Below are 22,890 nucleotides of genomic sequence, written 5' to 3'. Positions count from 1 at the left end.
TCAGCCTTCGCGTCTTAGCCAATGAGTATTTACTGACCTTGTCACCCACTTTGTGATGTGTGTGGACAAATGAATTAAGATTCAAGGGCCCCGGTAATGGAAAAGTGTTTTAATTTCCTCCTGACATTAAGGTGTTGTGCCTCATAGGCATGTGGTGCCGCATTACTCGGCGGTTGCTCTCTGGCACCCCCCCATGTTCCACTTAAACACTTCAATCACAGCGAAAGATCAGAGGAGCTGTTAAACTAATCAAGTGGAGACACAAGAGATGAAACTCGCCCTGTATTCTCTTTCTCTTTTCCTCCATTAGTGCTCACCTGAAGTGAACGCTGCGAGTTCGAGGGAGGAGGGTCACCGGCTCAATCGTTTTCAACTTATATAGAGCAAACACTGATCCCAAACAAATGGCTTCAGGGTCTGGAAGAGCTGCGCTATTGAGCAAGGCATGATAGAGTCCGAGCCTCCACTGCAGGTCTTAACAAAAGATCACAAAAGACAACACACGTGCTGCTATTATTGTGTAACAAGGCCAGGAAAGCAGGAATGAAGAAAGGAAAAGAGGAAAAAAAAGCATGTTTGGCAATAATGCATTCACACGATTCCAATCACAGCCGGCTGAAGATTCAGCTGTCAGTCAAAAAAGCCCCCCAAAATTGGGAAGACAAGGGCAAAAATTGAATTTAAAAGCTTTGTGCTTTCACGATAAACCGCATGGGAGGTTGGTGGACAGTCCCCAGGAGTCTGCAGCTCCCAGCTTAATATCGGACCCTCTGTCATTTTTCAGCAGCTCTGAAAAGGCTGCCACATTGGATAAAAACTTGTTATCAAGCAGCTGGAAAAGAAGTACGTCTAAAAAACGAAGAAGAAGAAGAAGTGGGGGGAGGTGTTCCAATTTGTTTTCACCCCTCAACGAAGCCATTCTTTCTATCTGTTTGCTGTTATTCCAGAGACGAGCTAATTTGACAGTCATTTGCAGCCATAATAAAAGCACGCATGGAGGTTCAGCAGCTGAGTGTTATGCTACATTTATTAAACGCATCGTCGCCGCCACGGACCATTGCTCCCGTGCACGGACGCGCTCTGACACGCAGACGCTGCCAACGCTGCGCCCTCACTGGAAGCTTCATCAGGCTCGGATTCGTCATTTGTTTAAACTGTGACCCATATATACCGGCCCTCACCCCCGCACCGCATGTTCAAATTAATTTTGCTTTAAATGCAGGGGGATGTAATGTAGCACAAAATGGGTTAATTTGACGGGTCTTTATATTTCAAGCGCTAATTAAGTGGTTTCATTCAGGGGACTAAATAAAGCGTGCGGTCGGTGAGTGCGCCGCTGCGTGTTACCGCAGAAATAAACATCTGCATTACTGAAATGAAGCAATTAAGGGTGAATGACTGAAACTCATTAGTTTAATGGGGGAAACTACAAAATAGAATTGCCGAGGGTGTTCTTTTTATGCTTTTGTCTGCGCGTTTGTTTGTTCCCCCTCCATCCACCAATGACAAATGTGTCTCCCGTTAATGGAATGAGTTATTTTATTTTTATTTTTTTTGCGCGTGTGATTTCATTCGGATTGTTAACTCACAGTTGCAACACTTGTGCCATTATTGAAGATCAGTTCATTCATGAGTAGGAACAGAAATAATGTCAACCTGTGGGAAGTTTTTTCCCCCCAACCACCTTGTCCACTTGAAGATGGAGAGGTTCCAGATAAAAAGAAGAAAAAAACCCCCAATGAAATTCAAAGAGGAAGTATGGGGGAAGAAGAGGAAGAAAAAGTTTCAATCAGATTACAGAGGAGGGAAAGCAGCCCGTGACATCAACTCACCAAAAACTCTGGCTTTGACTCTCCGCTCTTCCAGTCCTTCCACCAGGAAGTTAATGATGCTGGCAAGAAGATGAATCACCTGAGACAGCACACAGAGCGGCTCTGACAAGTGAGCACCAGCGAGTCTGACACCGGCGAGTACCAGAAGAAAGACTAATAGTCATGTCAGCTGCTACCTGTAGAGTTGAGCTATGTCTGTCTGCGCCGGGAGAAGCCGTCCTCTCTGATTGTGGGGAGGAAAAAGCAGCCGGCAGGACTTTAAGAAAAACACGAGCGGCCAAGAGGCCCCCAAACTTTTCAGTGCCGAGGACACTTTAATTGCATCATCCGGCGGCCCCGGCCTGTCTTCGGGATGATGCAGGAGACAATGTGGCAAATGCAATAGTAGATGGCAGCATGTCTGTTATATTTAACAGAAGCAACTGGATGGTTGGAGACAGCCGCTACGTCGCCCCTTCTCCTCAATCAGCGAGCAAAGTTTTTAGAAAACCCACAAAAATATCAGTCAGTAAAGTCATCAAAAAAAAAGAAAACGCAAGAAGCCAAACACAAGACACTGCTACATGTTAGCTAAGCCTCCACAGTCCTGTGTGTCATCGGCCAATAGCTTTACTCCTCCCGGTATTGTATTTACTCAGTTCACCCTATTGTTGACGTGTTGACGTGTTGAAGGGAAACCTGACTGACTCAACCTTGACCTTCACAGACTGACTCTATTCACATGTGCCATTCTTTAGCACAAATTGTGTTTTCAAGGTGAAAATTCAATGTTGTAGCCGCTCACAAAGCGTGTGGCGCCACATCCTGGAAGCCACTCCACCAATAGCTGACAGTAATTGTAACAATTCACTGGAGCCTTTGGCTAAAATCCAGTGCGGCAAAACTTTTGGCTCACATCTGGTATGTAACATGTTCTGAAAACAAGTGACACATTGAATTTGCCATACCTTGAGGAGTCCCAGTGCTATAATGCCACACGAGGCTCAAGTCTTAGCCCTATAAGCTATTTGTATGAAGCCCAGAGGTCTGGCTAACCAGTTACTACTTCAGAATTGCATTGCATTGCATTGTTTTTAAGTATTAAGTATTCTTTGCGCATTATTGAAATGTCACAACAAATACAACACGCCAAAACTACACAATTTTCATTCTTTACCAATTCAACGTTGGTTCTTTAAGATCCAATATAGATGCAAATTACGATGAACCAATCGTGGCAGCCGCGTTCGAGCGATGCCGGAGCATCGCCACATTTAAGAAAAGAAAATCCACGTGGCAGTGAGAGATTTCTGCATGTGTCGTCTTTTTAAACAGGGAGCCATTATCAGAAGCGGTAAAACAAATGTGACAGCCTGAATGGTGTCCTTTCTCCCAGGACCCTCGTAAAGTCCCCACAGGGATGGTGTGATGAACGATTCAAGGCCAGCCCTGGCCCAGGGATGCTCCACTGAACCATGCTTTGATCTATCATCCGGCCTGCCTATATTAATGATGAGGTCACAGCACCGAGGGTCACGGCGCCGCTGATAAAAGCGCAAAGCCTGCTATTTGTTACGGGCCCAACTTGACTGATCGTAACTCTTTTGATGAAAGGGGACATGATTTCGACACCCTCGCCTTGTCACGCCCGAGACGTGGCCGTGCGCCTTCTAATGTGTCGTTTGAGAGGTTCGCCATCACCGCCAGTGTCAGAGTAAATGCAGCCGCTGCTCCTATCGCTCATTGGACAATTATTATGCTCTTCCGGGAGCATCTGGGGAGCGGGACATGGTGATGTGTGTATGCACTTAAAGGCGTTTAACGTCCTCCAGCTGTGCTGTTACGAGCTAACCTCGCACAGTAGAGTTCGTCAACAACTCTAACTCAAGTACTGCATTTGCACCAATAGGAGGCGCAGCCCTGTTTCCAACTGTTAAAAATGTCATGTGGGCCTCCGTGATACAAGCAGAAGATGCCTCCAGTCCCCTTCCTCCAACTCTTCCTCCTCCCACCAGTCCTGCGGCGTGGTGCACGTGAAGCCCGTCTTTCCCAAACACATGCTCACAACGCACTCTTACAGTGATGCAAACACTGTGATTGTGTATTGGTGAATGGTTGGTTTGTTTACTGAACATTAGCTGGCTGTTGTGGCACTGAACTTTCAAAAAGATCACAATCACATGACTCATTTCAGAGCTCAAATAGCTCAAAAGCTTAAATAATTGGCAGCCACGTAGCGCTGTCCATTGAAACAAAAACACACAGCTAGCAACAGGATTTTCTTTTCTTTTTTTTTTACATCAGTGTGCACTTTCACGTTTATTATTATTTCCTCTCCCTCCTCCGTGTCTTGGCAAGCAGTCACACTGAAGGGGAAATATAGATTCTCACCAAGGCAGAGGCTTCCTGTATATGAATAGGTGACGGCAGTCGCAAGAGAATTAATTACTTCCGTGCCAGAGTTAAACTTTAAGTAAAAATGCACAGACTGAGGCGAGAGAGAGAAAAAATAAACTTGACTGAACATTTTAACGCTTTCACCATCAGGAGACCTGGAGGCCCTCAACAGTTCAATGAGGTGTCGAGTCATAAGCCTCCTCCATCCTTTCCCCCTTCCGTCCTCGCGCCGCATGATGCAGGGCGGCTCTGTGATATTTGAACGCTGGCGTTACTTAGCTCGCTAATGAAAGGATGAGAGCGGCGAAACCCTCTAATGGGCTGTTGTGAATGTCAGCGGGGACTAGAAATTAAGCCTCGACATGGCTCCCTGACCGGGGCGAGTGCGCTTCCCCATCGAGTGGAAGTCATCTGATGGCGGCGCTTCAATTTGTTCGCGTTAACGCATCGATGTTTGGCCGCGTCCCCAAGACACACACACACTCACACACCTGCGATAAAGCTGCAAGCGGAGACAGCAGCTTTGCTAAAGGCTCACAACCGTGTCGCCGACATCGCCCTTTGGCAAAGCGAGTTTAACTTCCAGTCTTTCTTCCGTCCTTCTGGGGATTTTTTTTAGCACCATCTCTGCTGACTGAACCCCAATATGAAGCAATGAACTTTTTCCAGCTGTGCTCCGGCTACACTCAAACCCGCGGTGAAACCTGCTGCGCGTCAGCACCCCCCACCTCTCTCTCTCTCTCTCTCTCTCCGTTTTATGCTGCATTTTCATACACTTTTTTTTTTTTTTTTCATTTAAACCCTCTCTATCAGATCTGCCCGTATGCAGCAACCTATTTTCTCAGCCTTGGGGAACCTATTGGGGGCTTACTTGAATGAATCTCCAAACATCAGTGCAATCACCGGCCGCGCTGAGTGGCATTCCTCTCACCCCCCCCCACCACCCCCACCCCCCCCGCCCCCCCAAACCCCCTCCCTCAACACCCCACCTCTTCTCCCAGCCCCGGCCCAGCAGCCATGTTCCGCTTCATTTGATCCGACATCCGGCCGGAGAATGATCTGCGCGGCCAAGAGGAGTCTTCCGAGCCATTTTGTGGGCGTCTGGATGTCCTGGCGCTCCTCTGTATTCATTAGCAGGCCAGTCACAGCGGCGCGCCGGAGCGTATCCCCTCGGCAGCCCGCGGGGACCGTCGGCGGAGTGACGGAGACGGATCGCAGGTGGAGCGGCGACGAGACCTGCCATAGATTAACTCGTCTGCCAGCAGGGGGACTCCGCGGCACCATTTGTTTTTCGTCTCAACAGATAATTTTTCTAATTAACCTTTAAACGCGCCGCTCCTTGTTGCCTTGGCGGCACGTCGGGGGGGAGTGCTGCAACTTTTCTTCTCCCATGAGAAAAGGCCCTCTCGCGGTGGGGGGTGTTGGGGGGGGGGGGCGGATCCTGCAACCGTACGTCTGCACACGTGAAACAAATTGCGCACGCCCGTTTTGCAAAATGTCAACTTGAATTCACCGCAAGGGGAAACGATGTAGTATTGATTTGGCATATGTTTTTTTTTATAGATGTCAGCGAGCCTGATTTATGCCACCGTTTCTGACGGTCCATCGGCATCAGAGGAGCGAAACGTGAGGCCTGGCGCTGCTGCCAGGACGGGAGGAGACGGAAAACACTTGTTTTTGCACACTTTGGTTCCATTAAGGAGGCTGCGTTAGCAATGGCCTGGTGAATGTTACAGTCAGGGTTTGAGCCAGAGTGACATTGACCACCGCTATTACTCAATAGTAAGAATAATGGTACAAACAAAACTTGATGTGTCCAACACTTTTCAGTCACTGTGCTCGACCATAAATGAAAACGGAAAACCAAATCAAATTTATCTTGGTCCCATTGTGAACTGACTGCTGTCGTTTGCATGATGAGAAGTGAATGACTACCAACCAATATGTGCGATCATTACCTCAATGAATCTATATTTTCACAGTAGTTTCTTTTCACAACCTACTGCAACCGACAGACTCAGGTCTGCTGCCGAGAGACGCTTTGCCCAGGACAGATCTCACTCCATAATACAACACTGCATCTGCTCCACTCGTCAACATACACTGGCTGTGACGCGGCTGAGCCCCCCCGAGCAATGTTTACTGACTCCGAATCACTCCAGTGGTTTGCAATTTGACTCATCCAAGTGGACCGGGGACATTCAATGTCAAACTTTTATATTTACCATCAAATGTTACCTCCGGGGCACCAGAGTGTCTCCTCTGCGAATAAATCCAAAATGGCTATCCTAAGAAGATTTCCCCAAGCCCAGAGAGGTTCATGCTTTAGATTAAAAAACGTGTAATTCCGTCGCCATCTGGCTTGAGAAAAGGAATCTAAGAGCTGTGTGGATGCCAGCCCACTGCAGCATCTTGGACTGGGCTATTGCTTTCCAAATGGCTCTGGGCTGTGTCCCCCTCCATGTATTTTGTGCAATATCATTAGCTTGTTTTCCTTCTGTGGCCTCCCTCCCTTCCCTTCTTTTGCGCGAGGTTTTAAAAAGTCATCTTTTCACAGAGCGCGGCTGCTCGAGATAAGGAATCTAAACTGGGTCAAGGACACGGAGTAAAGTCATTGAGTGGTAATTAAAGCAGGCGCCGATGCTACAGTTCAAAACTGTCTCCACCGCCAGCTTTGAGATACAATCCATTCAAGGATTTGGAGAACCATTGTTTCACTTTCCTCATGAGTAAAATCATTTTCCTGCATTTTTTTTCTTCTTTTTCTGGGAGGCTAAGTCTGTAATTAAGAAAGCTGAGTTATTATCATCCCACTGGAGCGACTGGAGAACTGCTGCCTGTACACCTTTAATTGCACCACGTCCGAATGAGCAGAGTGTACACGGTTGCACGACTGGGATGCCGTGGAATCGACTCTCATCACAAGCATGATGTACCAGATTTCTACATTTTGTGCTCTGATCCTTGAAATCGTCCACTTCATTGGGCTATAAATCAATTTAATTGCCCAATTCTGAATTGCGTCTTGCAGTGCAGTTTAATGATTTATGACTTAAACAGATTTGTTGATGCAGCATTACACCGTTTATTTTTTCAGGCTTACGCTTTTATTTAAATCTCCAAAATTCAAGTTAAGTTGCTTACACTCTACTAAGTCCTATTAGATATTAAATCAAAAAAATCCATTCACATGTAAAAAAAAAAAAAAAAGAAAAAATAGAAAAGAACAACAACCCCAAAACCTAAAATCTCTAAATATTCTGCACGCCGCTGTCCGCTAAGAAGCTTTGTAAGTCAGGGAGAGGAGCGGGGAAAAAAATAAATAAACACAAAATGTATGCAGATGTGGAGAATAATACGGGAACTAATATTCTCACCAACGGGACCACCATTGCCTTGTGCAATTCATAATCCCCCTCTGTAAGACGATGATATTTGGCAGCCACCTCCGTCTACTGTAACATTGTGCCTGTGGTCTTTTTGTTTCCTTAGGAGAGCCTCTGGCTGAGCATTTGAAGTTTTTAATCTGCCGTTCCAAAGACTAAGGTCACCTTTCGCTACCCCTCCCTCCCCCGCATCCCCTCCCTCTCTTTTATTTTGCTCTTGCTTAGTTCTGGCAAACCCTGCCATTTCACACGCTATTAAAAGAAATCTGCTAATGCGACGGGCAGGGGTCCTTGGCTTGTGGGATGGAAAACGATGGCATTTCTGAATCCCGCCTCTCTGAAAAGGACTCTGGGCGAGTTGCGCGGGTTTATGACCCTAAGATTAGTCACTTTTTGGAGCTGGATGTACTGCCTCAGGCTGTTTCTGCCAGAAAATGATTTTCATATTGATGTGCGACGTTGAACCCACTCCAGTCCACATATTGGCTCATGCATCACCTGGGCTCGGGAGCTGTCAGGCCTCAGTGATAGCAAGCGAAGCAGACAATTCCTCCGTTAATAAATAAACAAGTGAGACACCGCTGGTACATATTAGATTCCTGAGGCTCGGGGCGTCCTGCTACGCGCCGCACATTTCATTAGCATTAACATTGCATGACGTTCAATCTCAATTTTGGTCCGATTTCCTTTCACAGCAGAATAATGACATTCTTATGTATTACTTGCATGCAGATCAACAATGCTAATGAATATATACAGTTGACAATCCCACATCCAGTTTCCCAATGCACCATTTATTGTAGCAAAATACGAATATACAGGGTATCCCTCATCTGTTTAATTTTAAAATGACCACTTGTGTTTCAATTTGTATACATCTGTGTGAAGCACTTGATATTTTGCAGGCCTCACACTCAAGCTCAGAGTTTGTGATAAGTGTGCGTGCACTCTGAGAAGTATGCAGTAATGCAGTCTAGAAATTGATCTTGGCACAGCTGACACTACATATTCACAACAAATACTATATGGGTGACGTGTCGAAATGGCTGCAGAGGATAATAATGATGTACAGCTATGCTCTTTCTGCAATTTACACGCAGTCGTCGGTATGCTGCCATCAGTAATATATTTAGGGTTTGCAATGTTTTATTTTTTTTTCGGTTAGCATGCTAACTTTCTAGTTTGCTCATATTACAGTTTGCATTAATGTTGAGGTGTGAGCGGGTTGTTTTCCCTGTGAATTGTTGAAAAAGCTTTTTGTTTTTACAAAATGTTGGAGCTAGCGCACTGGCTAACATGAGAGCCGCGGTGGCTGATTCTGATGAGGCCCACTTCCTTTGCGACAGTTGTGTGCAGGTTCTAAAACATGCAACATGCTCGGCACTGCTGGCCTTTTTTTTTTTTTTCATCCTTGTCAGGGTGGAAAAAGAGCAGTCGGGGGAATTATACGGAGTAGAGCTTTGCATGTATTACACAGCTGAAGACTAAGAGATTAGCCGAGGCCAGATGTGTCTCTCTCTAAGGAAAAAAAAGAATAAAAAAAACACACGCTGTCCGCTCAGAAGCAGCCACGTCCCGCCTCTTGGTGAGCGTCAAGCAGCGGGGAGCCGGCGGTGGCTCGTCTGGAGCGTCACGCCTCGCCGTCTCGCGAATATGCCACGACTTTTAGGTTTAGGGAGCCGACGCCTTTTAATGTCGTTGACGCGTCGTCAATCATACTTAAACCAACATTTACCGGGTGATGACTGATTGACTGTAATGCAGCATTAGCCTCTGTTTGCTCAGAGGCAAATGTCATACATATGTTTATGCATCTCTAGTGCAGCCAGAACCCCCCCCCCCCGCCGGTGAAAAAAGAGCCATTTTGCTGCAAGAAATAAAATGTTGCCCACGACCCAAGGGAGGGTGACAGGACTTAACCTATCCGAAAACAAAACTGATGAATCACTCTTTATTCCTATTATCATCACGCTCACTTTTTTTTTCCTTTCGTTCTTCTCGGGGTCGGGCTTTATTGTGAGCAGGATGCTCTTTGTGACGCATTCCCCGACATGCTCGTAGTTCATGAGCTATGACTCCGGAGCGAGAGAAACCAGCGGGCTCCTCTCGCTACAGATTGCGTTTTATTGAACCAGAGCTTGTCAGCGTTTTTTGGTGAGCTGGTAAAATATAATTGTGTCATCCTTTATAAAGCAGTGGCGGGTTGACAGCGCCCAGAGAAGCTTCATTACTCTGTGTTTTATTGGGGTATGAAGAAGAAGAAGAAGAGGTGGAAGGAGGAAGGAGGAGAAGGAGAAGGAGAGAGGACATTCGCAGCGTGATGAATAACGTCTCTCTCGCATCAAGTCAAGGTAAAAACACACTGGCAGTGGCGGCGCGCTCGGCTGGATGTATATGGATCATTTAAAATGAAATCAATTTAGCTGAAGAATTAGAGTGGGTTGCCCTAATGGTTTGTATCTGACGCCCATCAATACCTGTATTGATTTACTGGTTTAATCCAAGCGTGTGAGAGCAGTGGGGGGAGGGTTGGTGGAGGGTGGGGGTGGGGAAACACACACACACACACACACACACACACACACACACACACACACACACACACACACACGAGAAGAAAAACCCCCACAAATTTATGAGTGACGCTGCACCAAACGTGGCAATGACGTTGACGTCTGTTCATCTGAGCTCCAGATGCTGCAAGACGCCTCTCAGAGTTTTAAATGTGCCCAAAAAAATCTCTGGAAGAAGTGTGTAGAATAGGTGTAGAGAAAATAATGAATAAATAAGTAAATACATAAAGTATAAAGTGCCCTCATTCCTGATCAAAGTGGACAAGCTCTCAAGTGACTTATTCTGTCAAGATAAACAGCCTCTTTCTTGGAGTTCTGGCATTTTCTTTCTTTCTTTCTTTTTTTTTTAAAAGTTTTTAAAACTGGATCCTCATGAGTGTGGCCGATGACGACAGCAGGCCACAGAAATGGAGGGACCCCAGGACCCTGATCACATGACGTTAATACGGCGGGGGTGACCCCCCCGGGGGACCTAAACATTAAATAAAAATCCAAAGCCTTCAACCCCATTTCCTGCACACAATCAAGCCCACGCCCCTGAGAGAAAGGATATGAGCAATCCACTCTGTGGACTTGAGCTAGAAATGGCATTTAATAAAAGAGAAGATACCACTTGATTAATGCACTGCAGAATAATAAAGCCCCGGCAGATCTGCTGGGAAATGTAAAGTCTTATTTTTCTTTTTCTCGTGACGGGGATTAAGTACAAATATCCCCCTGCCGCTGGAATTAACTTGTGGCCGGACTGCTCTGTGTCATGATGACTTTTCCAGAGCGAGTCCTGCGTCTGTTTACTTGAATAGCTGCAGGAGAGGCAGACATCAGCTTCGGTAATAACAGCTATAAAGCACAGCAGATACCATCGACAGGGTTTAACTTGGAAGGATTTTATAAGGCCTCCGCTGAAGTCGGAGATAATCACCATAGCACCGGAGGAGCGTTTTGAATTCGGGACGTTGTTGCAGTTGGAATATAATTTTTACTGGAGAACAGCAGCATCACTAAAGACCTTCAACATGGAAAAAGTCATTTTATACTTGTTTTGTTTTTTGTGTGTGTTTTTGTTTTGTTTTGTTTTTTGCTCAAGATCCCGGACTAATTAAATCCCAACAGAATGACAGGCCAGGCAGACAGACCCACATTTCCCCGGCCATAACTGCAGAATGTAGTAAATCTCAATTTAGCAATCGCCTTCTCTTCCACATTCACAGCAAGACACACATCTACAACAAGTCTAAAGTAAAAATTTACAAAAAATAGTCCCACCAGTTCCATCTGTTGGAGTAAAATATCCGCTACGTGTTCACATTTTCCTCACACATTTAAGATGTACCGTGGTCTGAACAAACTATGTGCGCAACAAAGCAAATTGACAAATAAATCGTCAAAGTTGCACAGTAAGATCGGTCAAGGAAAAATACTAATGTGATGCCATGGTGTGCTGTTAGATGGCTGGCTTGCCAAGTCTTGGGCTAACTGACATTTAGTGCACTTGGAATCGTATTGATGCATCAGGGAAAATACTGATTTAGCCCATTCTTAGTTTAAAAAAAAAAATCTAAATTTAGTACCAGTTCATCATACAGGCGCCTCAGTGACCACATTTTATTCCATTGCATGAAACAGACGCATGAGTCCACCGACTCCTCGGTGCCTTCATGAGATAAACAACTGACATTTTTTCCCCTTTTCTTGTGTGTGTGTTTTTTTCCTCTTTTTTTCTCCTTCTTCTTCCCTCACATCCCACAACACTAAGTTACAAGCACAGACACCAAAGGATTGCACCCCGTGTGGAGAACTCGGGGGCGGGGGGGCAAACGTCAGAGGGTGCAATTAAGGACGATCTCACCCTCGGGAGCCCCCGCAGTCGACGGAGTGAGTGAGTGACAGGGAGACCCTCTCTTGCTTTCATCAAATGAGCTAATATGGGCTTAAAAGAGCATGGCTTAGAGTCAGCATCGAGTTGTTTCTCCAAATTGTTATCAGCGTTTGTCAGGCACATATGGAATTCTTCAGAAGTGGTCTGTTTTTTTGTTTCTGGTTCAACTTAACTTTTTTCACCCCATATGAGTTCAATAGCACTTGTAGCTCAACTAAAGGCCTAGACTGCAGAATAATGTCAATGTAGTTTTTTTTTAGGTGCACTGGGTGATGTTACTTATCAAAATGTGAACACTCTCAGCCAATTAGTGGTGTTTTTTGTTTGGCGCTGGTGTTGCGTCTGAACTTTCAATCAACATGCACTTATTTTATTCCTTCAATATATTATCTTAAATTGTATCTGCACAGGCAACTGGTTTACACTGACTGCACTCTGACTCTCCCTGCATCCTGTCTTGTGTTCACTTATTTTCTGCTTTGTGTGAGCATTACTACTTACTCTGCAAATAAATTTGACTTATTAGACAGGAAAACAGCAAATTGTGCGGCAGCAATTCTCACCTCGTTACGTGGAGATTTAATTTCAAGCAAGATACATTTCTTTTCTTTTTTTTTACCCCCCTTTCTTTCTTTTTACAAGCTGAAGAATTGTCAGTCAAAGGGGCTTATTGTGCTTGGCTCAGCTGTATCGGTGGTGGGCAGCTGTGATTCAGCAGCGGCTGCTAAACAGGTCTAATTCTCCAGGATGAAATACGCTGCAGAGGACGGCCATTTACAGGATCGGTGTCAGAGCTGTATTTCAAGGCCCGGCCGCTGTTGCTGCCCATTAAAGTGTGGTGATGTATTTTAGGGCCAGCGTGTGTCCCGCTCTGGTCTCAGGAAGGTCTGCACAATGACACCATGCCTGATATAAGACGCCTCCGGTCGCGCGTGGAGAGAACTGCCGCATTAAAAAAAAAAAAAAAAAAAAAAGGAATATACAAATGCAACATTTTGTTTTTCCTGGAAAAAAAAACCCCAGCAAATTGAGAGCAGGGATGAAGTCTGTTACATTTTATGGTGTTTTGCATGGGCAACACCATTCTGAGTTATCTTTGGGAAATTTCTTTCAAGGATTGAGTGGCGGACCCGACATACTCAACAACTGACAGACTTGCTCTTGTCCACTCATGAGCTGTCAATCTCACGCTGAATAAAGCTTTTTTTTCTTTTTTTTTTATCCCCTTCCAAAAACGCGTTCAACAGTTCTAGCAGGAAGCTAACAAAGATGACTTTTTTTTTTTTTTTTTGGTGGCTGCAAACAGAGGGCTAAATGTGCTAATGTGCATGTGCTCCAAGGCAGTGTAGGATGAAAAACAAAAAAATGATAGAGAGACTTTCATTGCATGTCAAACGCTTGTTATTGCAGGTAACGTGCGAGAGGCAGACAGTAAGCAGTGACAATGTGCAGCTAACTATGCAACAACATCCAGCTGTTCCGCACTTCTGAGTGTGATCAATCACTGGGAAACAAGGTAAATCTGCGATCGTTCCATCGCACCTATCTGGCGGCCAACTTCCTTCGAGATTTAAAAAAAAAAAAAGAAAAAAAAAAAAAGCCAACTGGCGCGCGGGGTAAACAGTTCTTGAGGTGCATTAGCGGCGAGCAGTGTCTCGAGGTTGATTATCTCAGTGACTAATGCTCTGTCACTCCGCGCCACGACAGGGGCCCAGCGAGGACCCCCGGTAATGGAGCCTGAGCAGGTGCCGGAAGCCCACCGACACCAGCGGGGAGTTTGGCTGACAGGAATTTCTGATGAATTTCAATTACTGATCTATTAAAGCTAATGAGCTAAATGAGCAAGCCAGAATACATTTGGCGGATGGCTCGAGACGAGACCTTGGGCGTTCGGGGCGGGATATCTCGCGAGCAGCACAAGGCAGGCGCCCGCGGCTGAGACGCGGCCTTTGCAGCTGCCTGGAAGCCCGCCGGGCCGGATGGACCGGCTTGCCCTTCCGGGCCGGGCCCCGGGCACCGGGAAGGTTCGGAAGGTTCGAGGCGGACGAGGTGTTGTCGCAGTTGAGGTGGACGAGAAAAAAAAAGTTGGCTGCAGCGTCAATGCGCGAGATCCCCTGGATCAGCGCGCCATCTGCTGGACTTACCGCCACGGAGCACACAGAAGGCTGACCTGTGCTACACCGCCACCTGCTGGACAGACAGCAAATAGCGTCGAGGGGTGTGGAAGGTTGCTCTTCCTTTCGGTACTACCTACCAACCCTTCGCCCGAAGACAGCTGGGATAGGCTCCAGTGGACCCCCGTGACCCTGAGCTCGGGACGAAGCGGGCATGGAAAATGGACGGATGGGTTCCGTTTGTTATGATGAACGTTTGCTACCTTTATTTGTTTATTTTCACAGACATACTACAAAGTTTTTCAATACCAATAATAAAACTATCACACACACACACACACACACACACACACACACACACACACACACACACACTTTGACTGGTCGCTCCTGTCTTGCGTGTGATGAGAGGCCCTCCCAACAAGTGGGATACCCGTCAGTGTTAACACGCTTTGCTTCTGTTGTGTGAGCTACGATAGCACTCACTTGTATTACCTGTTGCATGCTTGAAGCCCTGATGGAGTCTGTCTGGCTAAGATGTAAATTTACCCTGCTCTAAATGCCTGTCAGGTCATTTTGCAGGAGGAGAAAACCTAACATAAGACCGCAAGCCAAAGGTTTTTTTTTCTTTTCTTCTCCATTTCACAAATATTCTAACGTGCTATTCGTCTCCATCCTCATTAAAGGGCTTTATGTCAGTCTACTAAATGTATAAATTAGTTAAACTTTGAAGTTGATACACTTTGTTTGCGTGTGATGCTCCGGTCACAAGTGTCAGCTTTTAGTGCTGCATTGCCTAGAAAGAGCCAAAAACAGGATGAGCAACTCGGCACTGTAGCAGCTTACTATCCCCACTTCCTTCATTCAACATGCTGACGGAATGGAACCAACGAGGGTCAAAACACTGAACTGGTCTCGTGTGTGTCTGATCACACACTCACACACACCGTTTTGTTGTATCCACAGATGATTGGATCAAACGGTTTCCTCTTCAGCTCGGTGCAAGAAAGAAAGGTCTCACTTCTTCAAAGAGGTGAGCATAAACACCCACCCAGTGTGATGTAGGCGAGTGGAAACAACACCGTGCCATGTCAGAAGTGCAAATGTGATCTTGAGGGGGCAGGGGCTTTTATGCAGGAAGTGAACCAGGCCCAGGTGCCTCCAATCAGACAAATCTGCCTCTAAGCAGGTCGAGTCCCAACCGGCCTGCTCAATGGTACTGGAACCCTATGCCAGATCACAACCCAAACAACATAAAATGTACTCAGATTCACATTCTGTATGCTATTACATCATTACTGGCCATCAGCTATAACAACCACGATAGCCTCCTGCAGACATCATGGTTGACGTTCTTATAATTATTATATTTCCAGGAGAAAAAAAACAACCTGTATACTCAATTGCACCTACTTCCTCTCAAAATAACAGCAGTGTATATAATTGAAATACAAATTGAAAGAGAGAGAGAGAGAGAGAGAGAGAAACTTTGATAGTATAAATATGTGGTGTGTCGCTTGCTACATTTCATGGAACCTTCAACATAGTCAAGGGAAAACAACAAAGCAGCTAAGCTCACAATTGAAGAGAAGCCTGCCGCATTCTTCAGTGCTGCACTTGTTTCTCAGGACGTCCAACATCTTCGCTCTGGTTTCCGGGCTGAAAGCCTCAGAAAAGCTCTCTCTCTCTCCGTCACCAGGCTGAGCAGATTCTCTCCGATCTCGCTGCCGGGGTTGAAACACTCGGTGACGTCGATGGTGTTGGGGATGACGTGCCTCTTGTACCTGAGGCCCAGATTGCTGAGACACTCTGTGATGTGGGCTGAGGTGAATTCTGCTCCGAGGTTGGCGGCGCAGAATTCATTGTGGAATGCGTTCCACAGGATATCTGGACCTGCGTTCTCTGAGCAGATGAAAGGAAGAAAAAGAAAAATGCCTTTCATTGATTTTGTTTTTTGTCAGCCTTGTTAAATAAATTGGATCCAATGACGATCTTATTTTGACTTCAGCTTTGAAGATTCACTCACCAGAGTCAAGAACGATGATTAGTCTGCCGTTGCTCTTCAGAAAACTGTGGTAGAACTTTGTAGTGCCGGCGAGATCGTCGACATAGTCGACATATCAAGTGGCCGCTTAAAAGTGCCAAATTCATTCACCACCACTAGCAAGTAAACAGTACCTGGATCATGTGTATGAAGTCAAATTTCTTCACATCTTCCATGGCCTTAACTTGCCTTATGTACTCTTCGCTGCTGCTGAGGTGCCAGTTAATGTGGATCTTCTGCATGATGGGTGTCTGGGCGACTAAAGCTGCAAGACAGAAGTGAAAACAGGACAAAAACAAGTTTATCAGGAATGATATTTAATAAAAAATAAAATAAATTAATTAAAAAAAACATCAATTGCCTGCAGTTTGTGACATGCAACACAGAAGTTATTTTTTTCTTTCTAAGCTTAACTGAGTTAAGAGAAGGGAGAATAATAGAATCAGAATAATAGGATGTATCAAATCACACATCACAAAGACACCAAGTCATAGAATATCTCTTGACGTCTCTTTCAACTGAATCCCAGCGGTGGAAATTTACCTTTGAAGTCATCTGACAATTCAATACTTCCCTCCGCAATGTCAGTCGTAATCTGGGTGTCAGGGAGCAAAGAGTGGAGCAGAGTGAGCATCTGTACGTCCATTTCTCCTGGAGCAAACAAAAGAGAAAAGCAGAGACTCAACATATCTATCTATCTATCTATCTAGCTAGCTAGCTAGCTAGCTAGCTAGCTAGCTGTCTATCTATCTATCTATCCATCTATCTATCTATCTATCTGTACGGAAGAGGATTAAGGGTCACAACAAGGGGAAAAAAATGATTACAAGATGAAGATTTTCATTTCAAAATTGAAGATGACTTTTCAAAATTAAAGTCAAAATTTTGAGATTAAAGTCAAAATTTTGATTTTGTGATTAATGATGAAATGCTCTGTGTGCAAGCCTTGTGAGGTTCTTCTGTTCTTCCCACAGTATTTTTTCATTTTGATTTCGACTTGAAAAATGTGACCTTATTCACACAATTAAAATTTAGATTTTAATCTCGAAATTTCATCTGTAATCCTGAAATTTTTAACTATATAATATATATATATATGTATATATATATATATATATATATATATATATATATATATATATATATATACATATATATATATATATATACATATATATATACATATATATATATATATAATATACTATATAAAATTCATGCATGATAGAATGATAGATGATGGATACACAAATAAACAAATTAATTAATAAATAAATCATTGGTTTTCTTTTTAAAAGAAAGGGTTATTATAAAAAAAAAACATGTCAGCCTTCAAATATGTATATATTAGTTTACTTACTACTACTTGATACTACTTATCAAGGCAGTTTTATGTGTTGGAAGAATTTTTATTGTTTGACATATCTTGAACTTGTTTTTATAGTCACTGAGAATTGAGGCTTACTTAAAAAGTTTCTATCTTGGGAAAATTACACAGAAAAAGTAATTTGCGCTATATGTGTATGCTTTTGTTTTTTGTGACCTGCGAGGAGAAAATTGCAGCTGACATGAGGCTTTATTTGGTGTAATTTATTTACGTAATAACATTATTTCTTGGACTGCCTGAACATGGCCTTGACAGACGTTCATATTTAAAATTCATGTCATGCCCGTGACTCTATAATAAATAATCTTTACATTTTATTTTGAACCTGTACTTTCTCAGTGAAAAGATAGATTAATACACTTAAAAACACAGCTTCCCATATAATCAAATAATGTAACATGGCTCCCTGCACTGCCTCAGGTGGGATGGACGTCGGACTGCTCCTCATGCTGCAGGCCGCAGCCCCTGAAGCCTCCATCACCGCTGAGGCCGTGGAGGGCAGCACTGCACTCACACTGGACTTCAAAGGTGTCGACTGTTTTTTTTTTGTTTTTTTTACCCTCTCTACGATCGTTTGTAACACCTAAAATAACTGTGGTTCGTCTGGTTCCCCTTCTGGTTTCTGCATCTGACTCACAGCCTTGGTTGCAAACAATCAGAACCTTCAGCAGATCCCATTTACTTGGCACGTCATGCGCCATGAAGACTATGAGAGGCAGGTTAAAGCACAGAAAGACGTTAAGAAATTTGATTCCGTTCATATGATTCAGGTACTGTGGATTTCTTTTTTTATGGCTCTCATTGATTTCAACTTTAACTAAAAACTTCAGTCCTATGTTTTCTAACAGATGGTCTACTATTTGGACAATCTTGCCGACGCCATCAGTTTCTATCACAGCCTTCTGAGGGAGAACGGCAGACTGATGAACATACTTGAAGCAGGTTAGTAGATGGACATTTTTTTGGGGGGATTTTTTTTTGCAAACATGTTACTCAGTCTACTTCTAACTTGTCAAAAGCTGATTACCTTTTTATTCAGACAAGAGTGGCATGGACATCCTCTGGACGACATACAGTAATGAGTACTATGAGAACAACCACTCGGCAACAAATGTTATTAGCTGTGTGAAGAGCCTGGGCCTGGAGTACGAGGAGCACACCATCCCTTTCAACATTGACATCACCGAGTGTTTCGATCCAGACAGCCAGAAGGGAGAGCGTTTGCTGAGCACCCTGATGGAGAAGGATCATTTCTACCAGTCGTTCACACCAGAGGTCAGAGAGGGCATGCTCGACCTCTTGATGAACAAATGCAGCACTGAAAAGGACGGCAGGATATTACTGAACAACAATATCGGTTGCATTCTTGTCTGTGCTTGAGACAGAGATGCAATTAAAGAATGTTTTGATTAAAGCTGAGAGAGATGGTGCCTGTTGCTTTTTGCAAACTTTACTTGCAAACTTGCTCTAATCAACGTGCTTTAGGGTCTCTTCACTTTTGTAGAAATGAAGCAGTTTTTTTTTGTTTTTTTAATAGTAGTATTATTATTACTGCATAAAATTATTGTTGTTGTTGTTTACCCTGGACAAAATCTCACGTTCAATAAGATTAAAGATCTTCCTCAAGAATCTCCTGGCCTGAAGCAACGAGATCTGTATTCATTCTTTGGTGTTTGTCAAGCTTGTGATATTTAAACAGATTCAACATGTAATGTAAATCACACTTTCCTAGTTTTTCGTTTCCCTATTTGCTCATTTAAAAAAAAAAATATATATATATATATGCATTAGTCATTTTGTATTAACTGCATTTTGCTCTCCCACGTGTCGGCCGAAGTCATGCCGCCACAAGTCGTTCATACTGTACATGCGGGTCGTTGTGCTACATTGTCACTGACTTACGGGTGTAGTTCTTCTTTAGCGCCACATGAGGGCGACATTCCGAAGCGTCCACGTCTGCGGCAGATTGTCACGGCACTCAGAAGGAGAAAGCGAGCGGATGTCACACCGTTGAGAGAATGTCCTGTATAAATGTTCAACATAGATACCTATTATCTTGCAAGACCTGACGGAAAAAGAAACCATTACTCCATGTCATCGTACCAGCTCACAGGCTAAACAAAGCAGGTGAAAGTGCAGCTCCGACTGGAGCTCTGGCACTGAGTGGTGATGAGCTGATGATGACCACCAGCTGGACCGAATTGCCGAAGCACCCAAAGTTCACTCACTAAACTCACACATGGTCGCGTATTGACAGCTGGATTGCCCAATTAAAATGTGCACTGTGTGGTTTCTTCCACTCCACTAGATTGTTGCCTTTGTAGTGCCGCTAGTAATATTACCTCTAACTCCTTGAAAGTGAAGACAGTGACTGTTGTCGTGTGCCTTTTGTTTCCTTGCACTCATTCCCTCCTCTGTTTGCACACCATTTGTTAAACACAATACGCAAAACACAATCAGTAAATATTTATTATTCATCAGTTCCCTTTCCACCTAGAAGTGTTTGCATTTGTATTTGTAGTATTTATTGAAGTATTTATTTTCTAAAATATAAATGAGGGTTTTGCACAAATATACAGTTTAGACATTTGTTTTCAGGAATTCAGTAGTTTTTTTTTTTTTTTTTTTTACATACTACATTGAAAAAGGTTTCTGCATGTTGTCACTGGATGTATTTGTGGATAACAATTAGGCAGAAGAAAAAAAACTGTTTGTATCCACAACTAGACGGCCAACTCTCCAGTTTCCTCCCTCAGCTACAGGCTCCAAGTGTGCTCCAGGATATTCAGCTGACTCCCACTGAGTTTGGCCGCAGGCTCGAAGGCAACACCTCTTGTTGGTCATGACTGCAGGGCAAAAGGGGGGAAAAAAAAGGCATGCTGGCTGGTTTGGGGAGGCCTGAAGCTGCACCTGAAGCCTCTCGCCTCAGGCACGGGACAGTCTGATTGATGACATAGTGTATGTGTTTAAGCTCGGACTCTGACAAGAGGTAAGTCACACCAAAAAGCTGCTTGAGTGTGGTCCTTCCATGAGGTCTGGCATGAATGGAAGAAAGGAAATACTGTCTCTGAATCAATTGGTTTGTGCAAGCGTTGCTGTTGAAGAGATTTTTCTGTCACTTCATGTTTGAAACAAAAACGGCTAAACCAACAACTGATTGTCATTGTTTTAAAACAGCTTCACTATAAAATACAATTAAGAAAAATGAATGATTGCTTTTGGAAAAATCTGAAAAGAAATAACTTAAGAATTACTGTTTCATCAGATAGGTGGGGGGTGGAATCTATTTGACTGAACAACATAAAGTAAGCAGGCTGGTCTTGCTACAGATCAGCTAGAATATGAAGTTAAGAATAAACAACGATACATGTCAGGTCACTGTTGTAGAATATTTTGCCGTCATTTTCAGTGCTGCACTTCTTTCTGAGAAGCCCCAGCATGCCCTCCCTGACCTCCGGTGTGAAGGACTCATGGAAGTGGTCGGTGGCTGTCATGAAACTCAGCATGCGCTCTCCGGTCTGGCTGCTTGGGCTGAAACACTCGGTGATGTCAGTGGAGTTGGCGATGAAGTGCTCCTCGTACCGGAGACCAAGGTTCTGCAGGCAGGAAATAACCCCGGCAGTTGAGTGGGTCTTGGGGAGATATTCACCATACGCCTTCTGCAAAATGCCTGTGCCGCTGTTTTCTGACAAGCGAAGGATTGACAGTGGACAGATCAGCAAATAAACGAGCCAATGAGTCCTGCTGTCCAGACGGACGCATGCAGAGTCTCCCTTGACCAGAAGGGGGATGGACCTACGTGCAGCGAGGACAATCAGAAGCCTGCCGTCCTCCTTCAGGAGGCCGTGGTAGAAGCTGATTGTATCGGCAAGGTCGTCCACATAGTAGATCATCTGCGTGCAAAGAGGGCACAAGAGCACAGGAAGTCAAACACTGTGCAGTGTGTACGTGTAGGTGTGTTGATGGAGGATTCTCCCTGATACGACGCAAACAGAACAGCGAACAACAGTGCTTTGTTTGTGTCAAAGTCTGTGAAGCTGAGCCAGCACCTGAATCATGTGTATGAGGTCAAACTTCTTGGCGTCCCCCTGCGCTTTAACTTGGCTTATGTACTCTGCACTCGTCATGGGATGCCAAGCAAACGGTATCTTCTGAAGGTTTGGGGTCTTGGCAAGTAAAGCTGTCAAATATAATAAAAAAAAAACAACTCATTTCTGAATTCGTTTTTTTTTTTTTTTCAAAGGAGGACCTTCAGACTACAGTTATGACGTCATCACTCGTAAAAAACCCAATACATTTCGTGTCATGTCAAAACAACATCCAGCAATACAACAACAACACAATTGCTGTTGCTTTTTTTTTTTTTTTTTTTCAGTCTTGTTGCTGAATCCGCACAGATAATAAAATTAGCCTGCTTAAGTTCACCACAAGGTGGCGCTGTTAAAGATGTGTCACTACCTCTGAAGTAGCCGGTTAGCTTGTCGCTGCCCTCCACGATTTCAGCCGTGATGGGAACGCCTGGGAGTTCGGACTGGAGCTCAGTGAGCATCTGCACATCCACCTCCCCTGCCGAGGGAGAGAGAAATACCACTGTGGTCAAGCACAAGCCGTCGGCCGCTACTTTTAACTTTACATTGGCCGGTCAATTGTCAAGGTCATCGTGAGGACGTTTCACCTTTCAGCAATATATTCAATCTGTTCCAAATGTCACCAGCAGGATCAGAGACCTGTCCTAAACATATGGACTCAACAGCTTTCGGTTTTAATGGGCAAAACACCCACGATCCTCTTAAGGACTCTCTGAGAGCACTTACATTAACAGTCACCAGACTGCCACGGCGACTGAGTCGCTGCTGCAAGAACACAGAAAAACAAGGACAATAAAAGGGAATTGTATGTCGGTGTACTTTTCAACCAGCGTGTTGGTTTTTGCGCTTGAGGAAAAAAAATCTCATTTTAATCCAACTTGAATCAAGAGAAGTGCTCCTAACTTTAAGAGGTACATCTCAAAACATTCCATGGCGACCCGCCTTACAATCATTTATGCTTCAGTAGCCACTTGCAGCTGGTGACCACTGACCTCCTCCACTTCCCACACCAAGGACATCCAGGCTGTTTCTGTCCGAACCGGCTCTGCGTCGAGACAATGCAAATAAATGAATACATTAATACATTTAGCAATTAATTAATGACTTAATTAAGTAATTATTAAACAAACACACACATTTTATGGAAGCATTAACAAGCACTGTGATCTCTCAGTGGTGCATAATTCAATTCAGATGTTGCAAACTCAAAT

At 44.3% G+C, this 22,890-nt stretch overlaps 2 protein-coding genes and 1 long non-coding RNA gene across 3 annotated transcripts; 1 reads left to right on the top strand and 2 right to left on the bottom strand.

Annotated features, from left to right (window-relative positions):
- Positions 1–14,541: 14,541 nt before the first annotated feature.
- Positions 14,542–16,276, bottom strand: LOC142897690 (uncharacterized). Its single transcript, XR_012928476.1, has 3 exons — positions 16,187–16,276; positions 15,282–16,062; positions 14,542–14,956 (listed from the first exon to the last, which is right to left on the bottom strand). It is a non-coding gene; the product is annotated as an uncharacterized LOC142897690 (long non-coding RNA).
- A 1,308-nt stretch (positions 16,277–17,584) lies between these two features.
- Positions 17,585–19,202, top strand: LOC142897562 (histamine N-methyltransferase-like). Its single transcript, XM_076039986.1, has 4 exons — positions 17,585–18,119; positions 18,231–18,361; positions 18,440–18,533; positions 18,631–19,202. The coding sequence occupies exons 1-4, from the start codon at positions 17,990–17,992 to the stop codon at positions 18,969–18,971; spliced, it is 696 nt and encodes a 231-aa protein (XP_075896101.1). The 5' UTR covers positions 17,585–17,989; the 3' UTR covers positions 18,972–19,202.
- Positions 19,203–20,071: 869 nt separating this feature from the next.
- LOC142897689 (histamine N-methyltransferase A-like) lies at positions 20,072–22,725 on the bottom strand. Its single transcript, XM_076040188.1, has 5 exons — positions 22,627–22,725; positions 22,050–22,157; positions 21,641–21,771; positions 21,391–21,484; positions 20,072–21,276 (listed from the first exon to the last, which is right to left on the bottom strand). The coding sequence occupies exons 2-5, from the start codon at positions 22,138–22,140 to the stop codon at positions 20,939–20,941; spliced, it is 654 nt and encodes a 217-aa protein (XP_075896303.1). The 5' UTR covers positions 22,141–22,157; positions 22,627–22,725; the 3' UTR covers positions 20,072–20,938.
- Between the last annotated feature and the right edge of the window lie 165 nt (positions 22,726–22,890).

The sequence above is a fragment of the Nelusetta ayraudi genome, unplaced genomic scaffold (genome assembly GCF_046127955.1).
Source record: "Nelusetta ayraudi isolate G7.1 ecotype Tasmania unplaced genomic scaffold, CSIRO-AGI_Nayr_v1 ptg000060l, whole genome shotgun sequence".
NCBI lineage: Eukaryota > Metazoa > Chordata > Actinopteri > Tetraodontiformes > Monacanthidae > Nelusetta > Nelusetta ayraudi.
Note: the sequence above shows the minus strand (reverse complement) of the source record. Positions and strands in the feature narration are given on the sequence as shown.